Source organism: Enhydra lutris, unplaced genomic scaffold, assembly GCF_002288905.1.
Source record: "Enhydra lutris kenyoni isolate GAN:26980312 unplaced genomic scaffold, ASM228890v2 scaffoldscaffold26, whole genome shotgun sequence".
NCBI lineage: Eukaryota > Metazoa > Chordata > Mammalia > Carnivora > Mustelidae > Enhydra > Enhydra lutris.
Window position 1 is genome coordinate 996212 of NW_019154110.1, and position 13456 is coordinate 1009667.

The 13456-nt window shown below is 41.5% G+C and overlaps 1 protein-coding gene across 1 annotated transcript in view; it reads left to right on the top strand.

Annotated features, from left to right (window-relative positions):
- Window positions 1-5000: 5000 nt before the first annotated feature.
- The window catches only part of LOC111151376 (methyltransferase like 16), a 78409-nt gene continuing 69953 nt past the window's right edge, over window positions 5001-13456 (top strand). The window contains exons 1-2 of the mRNA XM_022509360.1: window positions 5001-5148; window positions 11316-11443. Coding sequence (XP_022365068.1) covers window positions 11316-11443 — 128 coding nt within the window. The 5' untranslated portion in view covers window positions 5001-5148. The remainder of the gene's footprint in view (window positions 5149-11315; window positions 11444-13456) is intronic.

Sequence of the window (13456 nt, forward strand, 5' to 3'; positions counted from 1 at the left end):
GGCAGAGGCTTAACCCACTGAGCTACCCAGGCACCCCTCCCTTATGGTTTTTGAGTTTTGTGTCTTTAGGAGACCCTCCCTATTCTTTTTGTAAAAAACATTGTTCTACATTCTTCTAACACTTCTATAGTTGATTATGTTTTTATAATCGCTTTGTTTACTATCCATATGGGATTTATTTTATGTGTGGTATAATTTTTTTCCAACTGGAAAAATTAGCTATTCTTGCACATTTTGTTTCCCAGATATATTTGAAAATCATCTATAGTTCCCTATAAAAATCTCTTGGCAATTCAGCTTTTATTCCTATTTGTGTCCTGTTTTTTCAGAGTATCCTCAAAATTTCTGGTCTGTCAATACTGTTATTTCTGAAATAATTTGGAATTTACTGTTTTTGAAATTACTATATTCTGGTTCATGGGACTTGGAACAGGAAGGAGAGTAGTCAGATGTACATTTAGATCCAGTTCTTCCACCAGCTATTAATTTTTGAAGTTTACTTTTCAAGTCTTGAAAGCATTCAGCATTATTATTATTATTATTTAAATATTTATTTATTTACTCGAAAGAGAGACAGAACGTGTGCACGGTACACGGTGGGAACAGAGAGAGAGGGAGAGAAACTTTAGCAGACTTCTGCACTGAGCACAGAACCCAGCACGGGGCTCGATCCCAGGACCCTACTATCACAACCTGAGCTGAAAGCAAGAATTCAATGTTTAACCAATTTTACCACCCAGGCCCACCACTATTATTTTTTTAAAAGATTTATTTATTAGGGTTCCTGGGTGGCACAGTCAGTTAAGCATCCAATTATTTCATTTACTTTAGAGAGAAAGAGTGCATGTGTGGCATAAGCGTGTAGGGAGTCTAGGCAGAGAGAGGGAAAGAGAGACTCTCAAGTCTTACCTGCTGAGTGTGGAGCCCAATGCAGGTCTCAATCCCACCATCTTAGGACCATAACCCCAGCCAAAATCAAGCGTCAGATACTCAACCAACTGAGGCACCCAGGCATCCTACAGCATTATTTATAAAAATGAAAAATAGGGGCGCCTTGGTGGCTCAGTGGGTTAAGGACTCTGCCTTTGGCTCAGGTCATGATCTCAGGGTCCTGGGATCGAGCCCCACATCGGGCTCTCTGCCCAGCCTGTTTCCCCCTCTCTCTCTCTGCCTGCCTCTCTGCCTACTTGTGATCTGTCTCTCTCTATCAAATAAATAAATAATAATAATAATAAAGAAAAATATAAAGCATCATGTGAATAGCTTTCTCGTTGATGTAAATGTAGGCTGAAAAACAGTGTATTGGGATTTGAGTACCTTTTGTGACTTAATTAAGATGCCCATTAGATCTCTGACATATTAATTTGGTCCCTAAGAAGGAATGGAATACATTTACATAAGTAAGTCATGATCTTCTTGGGTATAAGGAATTGGTACTCAATCATTACTCTCTAAGACAGGAAGTTAGACCTGTGGATGATGTCTGGCAGGCTATGGCCAAAGGAGAGTGGCAGCATAGAGTAACATGTTCTTTGAAATCACTAACTTCAGTGAAGTGGGAGTTCAAGATGAATGCCCTCAAGGTTGACTGCAGCCTAGGAGATGGCTGATGCTGAAAGCAGTTCTGGTAGCAACCATGCAACATTTCAGAATTAGCAGCATTACTCACCAAATGCACAGAATCAGTTTCCTACTACAAAGCAGCAGCAAAAACCAACGGATGTAATTGAACTACTATACTATTGTTGATGGGGTGTTGAAGTTTGACAGACCTTTTTTTTTTTTTTTTAAGATTTTATTTATTTATTTGACAGACAGAGATCACGAGTAGGCAGAGGCAGGCAGAGGGAGAGAGGGGGAAGCAGGCTCCCCGCTGAGCAGAGAGGCCTATGCAGGACTCCATCCCAGGACCCTGGGATCACAACCTGAGCGGAAGGCAGAGGCTTTAATCCACTGAGCCACCCAGGCGCCCATTGACAGACTTTTCTTACAAGATTAAATTCTTTGGGATTTGAAGGTAAGTCAGAGAGATAAGCCCTAAGAGGCAGATGTTGAATATGTTATTAATATATTTTGTGGAGTCTCTAGACAATATTCATTTAATGTAAAAAATTTTTTTGAATGAGATGTACTTATCATTATACCATAATTTCAGGAACAAGCTAATATATGCCCACCTATAGGGAAATTAGTTTTAAAAAGGTGGCACATCCATACAATGGAATACTATGCACCCATCACAAAGGATGGTATAGAAATATATTCATTGAGGTAGGACAACGTCTAAGACTTATATCTGAGAAAAAATATATAATGTTATTTCTATAAAAAAGTTCAGTTATAGATCCATATATATACCCATATATATATATTTTGTTTGTTTTGTTTTGTTTTGTTTTCATATAGAGGTCTGGAAGTAAGGTTAACAAATTTTGGTAATTAGCTCTAGTAGTGAGATTTGAGATAATTTTTGCTTTCTTTCTTATAGTCTCCTGTATTATTTAAAGTTTTTTTTTTTTTAAAGATTTTATTTATTTATTTGACAGAGAGAGACCACAAGCAGGCAGAGAGGCAGGCAGAGAGAGAGGAGGAAGCAGGCTCCCTGCCAAGCAGAGAGCCCGATGCGGGGCTCGATCCCAGGACCCTGAGATCATGACCTGAGCCGAAGGCAGCGGCCCAACCCACTGAGCCACCCAGGCGCCCCCTTATTTAAAGTTTTTATAAATTTTCTATAATGAATATGTTTTATCATTATGAAATAATTGTTTATTTTTATTTTTTTAAAAGATTTTGTTTATTTTGTTTATTTTTTTTTTAAAGATTTTATTTATTTATTTGTCAGAGAGAGAGGGAGAGAGAGCAAGCACAGGCAGACAGAATGGCAGGCAGAGGCAGAGGGAGAAGCAGGCTCCCTGATGAGCAAGGAGCCCGATGTGGGACTCGATCCCAGGATGCTGGGATCATGACCCGAGCCGAAGGCAGCTGCTTAACCAACTGAGCCACCCAGGCGTCCCAAGATTTTGTTTATTTATTTGACAGAGAGAGAGATCACAAGTAGGCAGAGAGGCAGGTAGAGAAAGAGGAGAAAGCAGGCTATGCACTGAGCAGAGAGAGCCCAATGCAGGTCTTGATCCCAGGACCCTGAGATCGTGACCTAAACCGAAGGCAGCCACTTAACCCACTGAGCCACCCAGGTGCCCCATGAAATAATTTTTAAAAATGGAAACTGACCAAAGGAATTGTAAGGAATAATAATAGTAATAATACTAATTATAGCTGACTATGTGCCAGAAACTGTGCTGTTTTATACGTTATTACCTGATTTACAACAACCTATGAGATTACAACAACCCTATGAGATTACTAACCTGTTTGGCAATATTGAACAAACCCAGGCTTAAATAGTTTAAGTAAATTGTTCATCATCACAGGGTTAGTATTGTGGTTGGGGGCAAGACTAAAGCCAAAATTCCCTGGCTACAGAGCTAGGATCTCTTCGGTTTGACCCACATGGGAGTTGGATCTCTGTTTGGAGCTAACAAATTCACTGGCATCTAAAATATAATCCACTTACAGCCCTATAGTCATACCTCCAGTGCCGTTTTCTCTTTTACATTTCCAGAAGCAAACACTAAATACTATAAAAATAACAAGTACCAAAGTCACTATCAACCAAAGACAAAAAACTTTCTGTGGTGTTCTGTTCGTTGGTAGATCCAGTGAACCACGGCTTGCAGTACTGTAGTATATCATGGCATAGTGCCCTCCTCTTGAACCTGGACTGGCCCTTTGAGTTGCTTTAACAAATATAACTGAGTGAATAATGAAAGCACCAGTTCTGGGCCTAAGCCTTAAGAAAGCCTAGCAGCTTACACTTTTGCCCTTTTGGGAACCCTGAAGTAACACATAAGCAGTCTAGCTACTCTGCTGGAGAAATTATATGGAAAGATCACAGGAAGAGGGAGAGAATTTAAGACTACAGGGAGAGGGGGGCCCAGCTACTCAAGCTGAACCAGCCGCTAGCTGATGCTACCATCAGCAGCAAGTACGGAACAAGAATGGTTGGGCTAATTCCAACCCAGACTGCAGAACAGTGAGCAAATAAAACAGCTGTTGTTTTAAGCTATTCATTTTAGAGTGGTTTGTTACACAATAGATAATGAGAACACCTCCTTGCTTTCCTTGGGTGACTAATGGTACACTTTGTTGTACATAAAACTTAAATCTTCATTTCTTACACTTTATCTCTCAAGTTTATGGCTATGCTTTGCCAGAAGCTTTCGCATTAATTACTAGCACACAGGCAAGCTTTGATGGAGTTACTAGGTGGGGGTCCAGAGGCTGACTTTAGTTCCAGCGCCTTAGCTGTATGCCTTTTGAAAGTGACTTACCTTTTTGTCTCGATCGTGAAATGAGACTAATGCTTACTCTACTTACTAGAGAGTAAAAATTAGTATAACCGAGTTGAAAAGAAAAATGCAAAGCATTCGATAGAGATTGCAGCTCAAGAGGCAGGTGAGGAAACACAAAGAACATGGATTTGATGTCATCTGGGTATAAATCTTGAACAAATGACTTAATATTTCTGATCCCCAGTTTTTCTCGCAGTAAATGAGATCATTCCTTCTCATATCTGTAATGATTAAATGAGACAATACATGAAGCAAGAGACCTGTTGCAGAATAAATGCTAACTGCCCGCCAGCCATCAAATCCTAAAGCTCCCCGCCTCCTCCTTCCGCCATCCTCATAGTCCCGCCTAACCGCAGTGTGATTTAGTAAGTCTAAAGTGGGACCCAGAAAGCTACATTTTCATTTAAAAAAATCTACATTACAAAACAAATTCCCAAACAGATTGTAATGCAGGTAGCCCTCACGTAAAAGACCCCACTTGCTACCACGCCCCTTCCTTGTGTAAAGAGAAGCAAACTCCAGGTCTCGCGATGGTTTTTCTTTCTTAAGATTCTGCTACAGGTCGCGCGAGAGTGGTTCGCCCAATCACGACGCTGGGTGCTTGCCCAACATGGCGGCGCGCTAGGAGCGTAACATCTGCGTTTCTAGGTGCTTCGCTCTGCGGGTTGTTTAAGACTCTGAAGTTGTAGAGGCCTACTTCAGATCGGTCTTTCGGAAGAAACTTTTGAGTTCAGATGTGAGTCATTCCGTATCTCTCGGGCGGGTTGAGAGGTCATTTAACATATATGGCCCAAGTTCCTTATTCTTGGGTTCGGGGCTGGTGAGTGGCTGATTTGGGGCCTAGGGAGACATACCTGATGGGTGGGTGGTTTTGTTTCTGTGTATGTGCGTGCATGTTGCGCGCGCGGGTTCTGGACCGGTGAGGTGCTGATTTGGGGTCTAGGGACCACAGGAGTGAGTGAATAAGTTGGGGTGGGTGGGTGTGTGTGTGCGATTGCGCACGTGGAGGAGGTTAATGGTGGTGGGATGGATGGGAGGAGTTGGCGCCTATAATGGAGACTAGGATTGAAGTACAGAAGACCCTAGAGGCTGAGGAGGTTTAGAGAGATGTGAAACTGAGGCAGGAAGACTGAGTCGGTAAAATGAGCGTATGGAAGGAGTGGAGGAGATGGGGAAATGGCAGTGGCTGAACTAGAGGAAAAAGTCGGATTTATGAAGGAAGGCGACGAGAAAAAACGGAGACTGGAGTTGAACTGGGAGAGATCGATACAGAAGAAAATCGAAGTTAGAATTGGAAATTAGAATTCGAAGAGGAGGGACGCCTGGGTGGCTCAGTTGGTTAAGCAGCTGCCTTCGGCGCAGGTCAGGTCATGATCCCAGCGTCCTGGGATCGAGTCCCACATCGGGCTCCTTGCTCATCAGGGAGCCTGCTTCTCCCTCTGCCTCTGCCTGCCATTCTGTCTGCCTGTGCTTGCTCTCTCTCCCTCTCTCTCTGACAAATAAATAAATCTTAAAAAAAAAAAAAAAGAATTCGAAGAGGAATTTAGATTCTTTTGAGTGTTCAGGTAAATGGTAGTTGAAGAGTGGGAGAAACCAAGGAAACAGTAGCATGGAGATGGCAAAGATCAAAGAAAGCCGAGGCGTCAGCTTCAAGGGTGTACTGCTTTGGCTTTCCGAATCGACACGGGTAACCCAGAAGAAAAAGGTCCAGGTCTGAGTTGGGCTGCCTTTTTGAGTGCCAAGATGAGGACTGTTTACAAAAAAATGAGCGTGCTGTGTTTCAGTGGCTTGGGACAGTGAAAAGAGTTCCATCATGTTTTCAGTCAACAAATAACTTATGAGTACTTATTCTCCCAGGCCCTGATTTAGGCACTGGGATATCGCAGTGAACAAGACAGACAAAATATTTTCCCTCATGAAGCTTATTGGCAGGGCAGATTTTAAAGAGTAAGTAAATGCTGTATGTGAAATGTCAGATGCGTAAGTTCTGTGTTGAAGACTGAAAGTATTAAGGGGAGAGGAGTGTGTTCACTCACTCACTGCACATTTAAGTGTTCACTCATTACACTAAGAAAAGGTATTAGGGTCACCTGACTGGCTCGGTCCATACAGCATGCTATTCTTGATCTCGGGCTAGAGAGTTCAAACCCCATCTTAGTTGTGGAGCCCACTTAAAAAAAAAAAGAAAGAAAGAGAAGGAAAGGGCAGTGAGAAGGTGAGGTTTTATCAAAGGCCTGAACAAGGCAATGGTACCTAGTATATATGTATTTCTGGGGGAAGAGCAGTCCATTCAGACCAACCCAAAAATCCAAGGAGACTAATATGGCCACATAAGAATGAGCCAGGAAGAGAAAAGTAGATTAGGCTAGAGAGAAGGGGGAGTGACAGGGTTAATGCCAGGTAAGAGTTTGGCACTCGATTAAATTCTGAGAAACAGGGGCGCCTGGGTGGCTCAGTGGGTTGAGCCGCTGCCTTCGGCTCAGGTCATGATCTCAGGGTCCTGGGATCGAGTCCCGCATCGGGCTCTCTGCTCGGCAGGGAGCCTGCTTCCCTCTCTCTCTCTCTCTCTGCCTGCCTCTCTGTCTACTTGTGATCTCTGTCAAATAAATAAATAAAATCTTAAAAAAAAAAAAAATTCTGAGAAACAGGATAGATTTGGCTACGGTTCCATTGCCTTCATTTGGAGGTTAGCAAAAAAGTGGCTTTATTGACTCTTTATCCGTTCTGACCAGAAAGATTGATTAATGTAAGATATAAATTAAATCTGCCATATCTATAATTTAATTTGTTCCACATATGTTCAAAGTGTCATGTATGTATACTGATGTTAACTATGCAGTCTTCAGAATCTTAATGTGTTGCAGAGCCCTAACATACCAGTGTCTTTTGAAATTACTGTTGGAATACTTTTCTTTTTTCTGTTGCTTGCCAGAATCACAAGAAAGGAAAACATTTTTCTTTTAAACTTTTTTTCTTTTCTTCTCTCTCTCTCTCTTTTTAAGATTCTTTAATCTCTAAGCCCCAACGTGGGGCTTAAACTTAAAACCCTGAAATCAAGAGTTGCCTGCTCCATTGACTGAGCCAGCCAGGCACACCTTTTTCATCTTTTTAATGGGGACTGATTCTTGTCCTAATTTTATGCTCCCCTCTTTTTTGAGTCTGTAAAGGATATGTTAGGAAATTGCAACTTGTACATAGTGAGTTTCTGTGATCACATTAAGGCAAACGGTGGTGGTTTAGTATGCTGAAAAACTTCTAGGTGACTATTATTTCCCCTAAATTCTGAATTATTCACTCAACAAATATTTGTTGTATGTCAGTTGCTGGAGGAATACAGTGAAGAATAAGATGGATGTGATTGCAGCCTGGGTGGTGGGGTGGAGGTCAGAACAGACAAATGTAAAGAGCTTTGAGGGAAAGCGTAGAATGCTTTGAAAGTATATAGAGTGGGCATCTGATTGGCTATGTGGTGTCATAGAAAGCCTACCTGAGAAAATGATGCTTAGAGTATGATTTGAAGGACTAGTGCTCCTTCACAAGGAGAAAGGATGTTAGGTGGGTGAAGGGGGGATTAGGGAAGGAGAACTTTCCTGAAGAAGAGACGCTTGAACTGAGTAAGGATGAGTAGGAATTCATCAGGTGAAGAGGAGGAGGAAAGAACATTAGAGACAAAGGAAATAAACTGTAAAGACCTGCTTGCCAGAGTGGAGGGACAGAAAGAACAACATGAGGTGTGACTTAGCCTGATGGTGAAAATATAGGTAAGGCCACATCATGCTGGGCTTTATACGTATGCTGAAGTAATGGTTTTGTTTTTTTTTTTTTTTTAATTTTATTCTATTTTTTTTTTTTTTTTTTTAAAGATTTTATTTATTTATTTGTCAGAGAAGGAGAGAGAGAGAGAGCGCATAGGCAGAGGCAGAGGGATAAGCAGGCTTCCTGCTGAGCAAGGAGCCCGACGTGGGACTCGATCCCAGGACACTGGGATCATGACCTGAGCTGGAGGCAGCTGCCCAACCAACTGAGCCACCCAGGCGTCCCAATTTTATTTTTTTTTTTAAGATTTTATTTATTTATTTGACAGACGGAGATCACAAATAGGCAGAGAGGCAGGCAGAGAGAGAGGAGGAAGCAGTCTCCCTGCTGAGCAGAGAGCCCGATGCGGGGCTCGATCCCAGGACCCTGGGATCATGACCCGAGCCGAAGGCAGAGGCTTTAACCCACTGGGCCACCCAGGCGCCCCTGTTTTTTTTTTTTTTTTTTAAAGATTTTTATTTGTTTATTTGACAGTCAGAGATCACAAGTAGGCAGCAAGGCAGGCAGAGAGAGAGGCTGGGGGAGCAGGCTCCTTGCCCTGAGCACAGAGCCCAGTGCGGGGCTGGATCCCAGGACCCCGGGATCATGACTTGAGTGAAGGCAGAGGCTTAACCCACTGAGCCACCCAGCCGCCCCATGGTTTTTTTTGTTGTTGTTTTTTGTTTTCCATGGTTTTTGTTTTTATTTTTATTTTTTATTTTTTTTTAAAGATTTTATTTATTTATTTGTCAGAGAGAGAGAGGGAGAGAGAGCAAGCGCAGGCAGACAGAATGGCAGGCAGAGGCAGAGGGAGAAGCAGGCTCCCTGATGAGCAAGGAGCCCGATGTGGGACTCGATCCCAGGACACTGGGATCATGACCTGAGCCGAAGGCAGCTGCTTAACCAACTGAGCCACCCAGGCGTCCCTGGTTTTTGTTTTTAATCCTAAATAAAGTTTTGAGCAAGTGGGCACAGGAGAAGGAAGACATAGTGAGATTTGTGTTTAGGAGATGATCTCTGCAAGGTGGAAAAAGGAAATATGAGAGAGGAAGAGTGGATTCAGGGCGACCAAGCAGGAGAGTGTTCTAAATCTAGGTGACTTTTATTGGGCTGATATTGGTGGAGATAGGGAAAAATACGTGGATTTGAGAGGTATTTAGCAGGTAAATTCCATATGACTGTTGATTTCTTGGGCTATGAAAGGGGTATAGAACTTATCAGGTGATGCCTAGGATTCTGGTTTACATAACACTCTTTAGATGAATGCACCTCATGAAAAACAGTGGGAAATACAGAATGATATAACAAAGAAAATACAAATCACTTACTACCCAGAGATATGCACTAAAATAATTTTTAAGATTACCAACTGCATAACTTACTAAGCCATGACAGTCAGGGCACCTGGGTGGCTCTGTTGGTTGGGTGTCTGCCTTCAGCTTGGGTGGTGATCTTGGGAGTCCCTGGATGGAACCCTGCATCAGGCTCACTGCTCAGCGGAGAGCCTGCTTCTCTCTCTGCCCTTCACCCAGCTCATGCTTTCTCTCACGCTCTCGCTCTATCGCAAATGGATAAATCTTAAAACAAAACACTACAATCGATGGTTTTTCTTCCATTTCATATCTTGCTATAAATGTGTTAATTTTTTTCTTTTTTAATCTGGAAGAAGACAAAATTGTTTGTTTTCATTTGGTTTTAACTACCTCGGAATGAAAGACTACCTCGGAATGAAAGACTGAAATTTATAAAATAGGAGATATATTTTGAAACATTAATGATTTAATGATGTGCTACCAAATATTCAGTCCATACGAGATCCTTGTAAAAACTAACCTCTGATTGTTCTTGGCTATAAATTATACTGCCTTCTGCCCTTTGGTACTTTCAAAAGAAAGGTTTGCAGTTTCCATGGTTTAAAAAAAAATGGTGTGTATACTTTTGAAACTGTGATAAAACATACAGAACATAAAATTTACCATTTTAAGCATTTTTTAAATTTTTTAAGATTTTATTTATTTATTTATTTTAAAAAAAGATTTTATTTATTTATTTGGCAGACAGAAATCACAAGTAAGCAGAGAGGCAGGCAGAGAGAGAGGGGGAAGCAGGCTTCTTGCTGAGCAGAGAGCCTGATGCGGGGCTCGATCCCAGACCCTGAGATCATGACCTGAACCGAAGGCAGAGGCTTTAACCCACTGAGCCACCCAGGTGCCCTCATTTTAAGCATTTTTAAGTACTGTTTCCTGGCATTATATACGTTCACAAGGTTGTATAACCATCATCACTCTCCATTTCTAGAAGTTTTTCATCATCCTAAGCAGAAACCCATTAAATAATAACTCAACATTCTTCCCTCTTCCCCAAACCCTGTTAACCTCTATTCTACTCTCTATGAATTTGCCTATTCTTGGTATCTCATCATGAGTGGGATAATACATTTGTCCTTTTGAATGTAGCTTATCTTTCTTAGCATAGTATTTTTAAGATTTATTCATGTTGTAGGGTGTATCAGAATTTTAATCCTTTTTATGCCTGAAGGACATTGGATTGTATGTGTATATGTACCACATTTTCTTTATCCATTTATGGACACTTGGGGTTGTTTCTACTTTTTGGCTGTTGTGAATAATCCTGCTGTGAACATTGATGTGCAAATATCTGTTTGAATCCCTGCTTTCTGTTCTCTTGGGCATATACCTAGAAGTAAAATTGCTGGATCATATCATGGTAATTCTATGTTTAACTTTTTAAGAACTGCTGAACTGTTTCCACAGCCATTGTATATTTTCCCACATGCAATGCTCCGATTTCCTAACATCCTCACCAGCACTTCTTAACTTTTTTTTTCCTCTTTTAATAATAACCATCCTGCTGGGTATGAAGTGATACTGTGGTTTTGATTTGCATTTCCCTAATGACTCATGGTGATGTTAAGCCTATTTTCTTGTGCTTATTTGTTGTGTACATTTAAAAAATATAACTTCTACTTTCTCAGTTGATTGGCAAAAATATGTTGGCTATAACTGTTGACTTGGCAACCACCACTTTTCCTCATTAATGTATTTTTTTGACTAAATACGCTTTTTTCCTTTTTTTTCTTTTTTAAAGATGGCTCTGAGTAAATCAATGCATGCAAGAAATAGATACAAGGACAAACCTCCTGACTTTGCATATCTGGCAACCAAATACCCAGATTTTAAGCAGCATGTTCAGATAAATCTGAATGGAAGAGTAAGGTAGGTAACATGAAGAATTCTTTTTTTTTTTTAAAGATTGTATTTATTTATTTGACAGACAGAGATCACTGGTAGGCAGAGAGGCAGGCAGAGAGAGAGAGAGGGAGGGAGGGAAGCAGGCTCCCTGCTGAGCAGAGAGCCTGATACAAGCCTTGATCCCAGGACCCTGAGGTCATGACCTGAGCTGAAGGCAGAGGCTTAACCTACTGAGCCATCCAGGCACACCAACATGAAGAATTCTTAATACTGTATTCTAGTATAATCTGAATGGACACAGGGTAGTGGAAAGCATACTGGACTGATAATACACCTGAATGCTAATCGTAGACATTTCCTGAAATTTCTCATCTGATTTTGGACAAATCATTTAACCTGTCTGGGTTTCCTTTTTGTTTGTTTTTGGGGGGGTGTAAGGAGGGGGGAAGGAGAGGGAGAGAAAGAATTTTAAGCAGTCTCCATTGCTCTGCCAGGAACCCTACTTGGGGCTTGATCTCACAACTCTCAGATTGTGACCTGAGCCGAAATTAAGAGTTGGATAATTGACTGACTGAGCCACCCAGGCACTCCTGGGTTTCATCTTTTTAAATTATAAAATGAGAAGATTGGACCAAATACTTTTCAGTTTCTTTCTGACTTTACGAAACTTTGATGTCCAAATTATTGCTTACCCAGTAGGGATCCCAGAGTTGAGTGCAGAAACCTTGGGATTGTGCTCTAAAACATGGTGCTGGGGTGCTTGGGTGGCTCAGTTGGTTAAGCGTCTGCCTTTCTCTTAAGTCATGAACCCAGGGTCTAGGGATTGAGCCCCATGTTGGGCTCCCTGCTCAGTAGGAAGCCTGCTTTTCCCTCTCCCATGCCTCCTGCTTGTGTTCCCTCCCTTGCTCTCTCTCTCTCTCTCTCTTTCTTTCTCTCTCTCTGTTAAATAAATCTAAAAAATCTATAAAAAAAAAAACATGATGCTGATATGGGCCTAGAGTTCTTATTTTATTTACTTATTTTTTAGCGAGGATTCTTTATTTTTAATTTTTTTTAAAGACTTTATTTATTTATTTATTTGACAGACAGCGATCACAAGTAGGCAGAGAGGCAGGCAGAGAGGCAGGCAGAGAGAGAGGGGGAAGCAGGCTCCCTGCTGAGCAAAGTGCCCGATGTGGGGCTCGATCCCAGGACCCCGGGATCATGACCCGAGCCGAAGGCAGAGGCTTTAACCCACTGAGCCACCCAGGTGCCCCTTATTTTTAATTTTTATTTATTTTTTACTTAAAGTAGAGTCCTTATTTTAAGTGTGTTTTTACTTTAATGTAGGTAGGAAAATAATAACCAGACATCAAAACTGATTTCACGGATACTATTACTTTGATTGATGTTGATAAATTTATTAAAAAAAATTTTTTTTTTTTATTGGAGAGAGAATGAGAGCACAAGCGGGGATAGAAGGGGCATGTGGGGAGGAGCAGAGGCAGAGGGAAAAGCAAACTCCCCCCCGATGAGTAAGGAGTCCAGTGTGGGTTCCTTCCATCCCAGAACTCCGGGATCATGACCTGAGCCAAAGGCAGCTGGTTAAGTGTCCGACTCTTGATTTTCTCTCAAGTTACGATCTTGGTGTTTTAAAATCAAGCCCCACATCAGGCTCTGTCCTCAGTATGGAGTCAGCTTGTCTCTCTCCCTCTGCTCCTCCTGTGCTCACACACTCTTTCTGTCTCTCTCTCTTTCAAATAAATAAGTAAAACCTTTTTTTTTTTAAAGTTAAATTTAGGGGCACCTGGGTGGCTCAGTGGTTTAAGCCTCTGCCTTCGGCTCAGGTCATGATCCCGGGGTCCTGGGATCGAGCCCCGCATCGGGCTCTCTGCTCAGCAGGGGGCCTGTTTCCGTTCCTCTCTCTCTGCCTGCCTCTCTGCCTGCTTGTGATCTCTCTCTGTCAGATAAATAAATAAAAATCTTAAAAAAATAAAAAAATAAAAAGTTAAATTTAGTTAAAAAGTTGATTTTTAAAAATTAAGAAAATACTGTGTG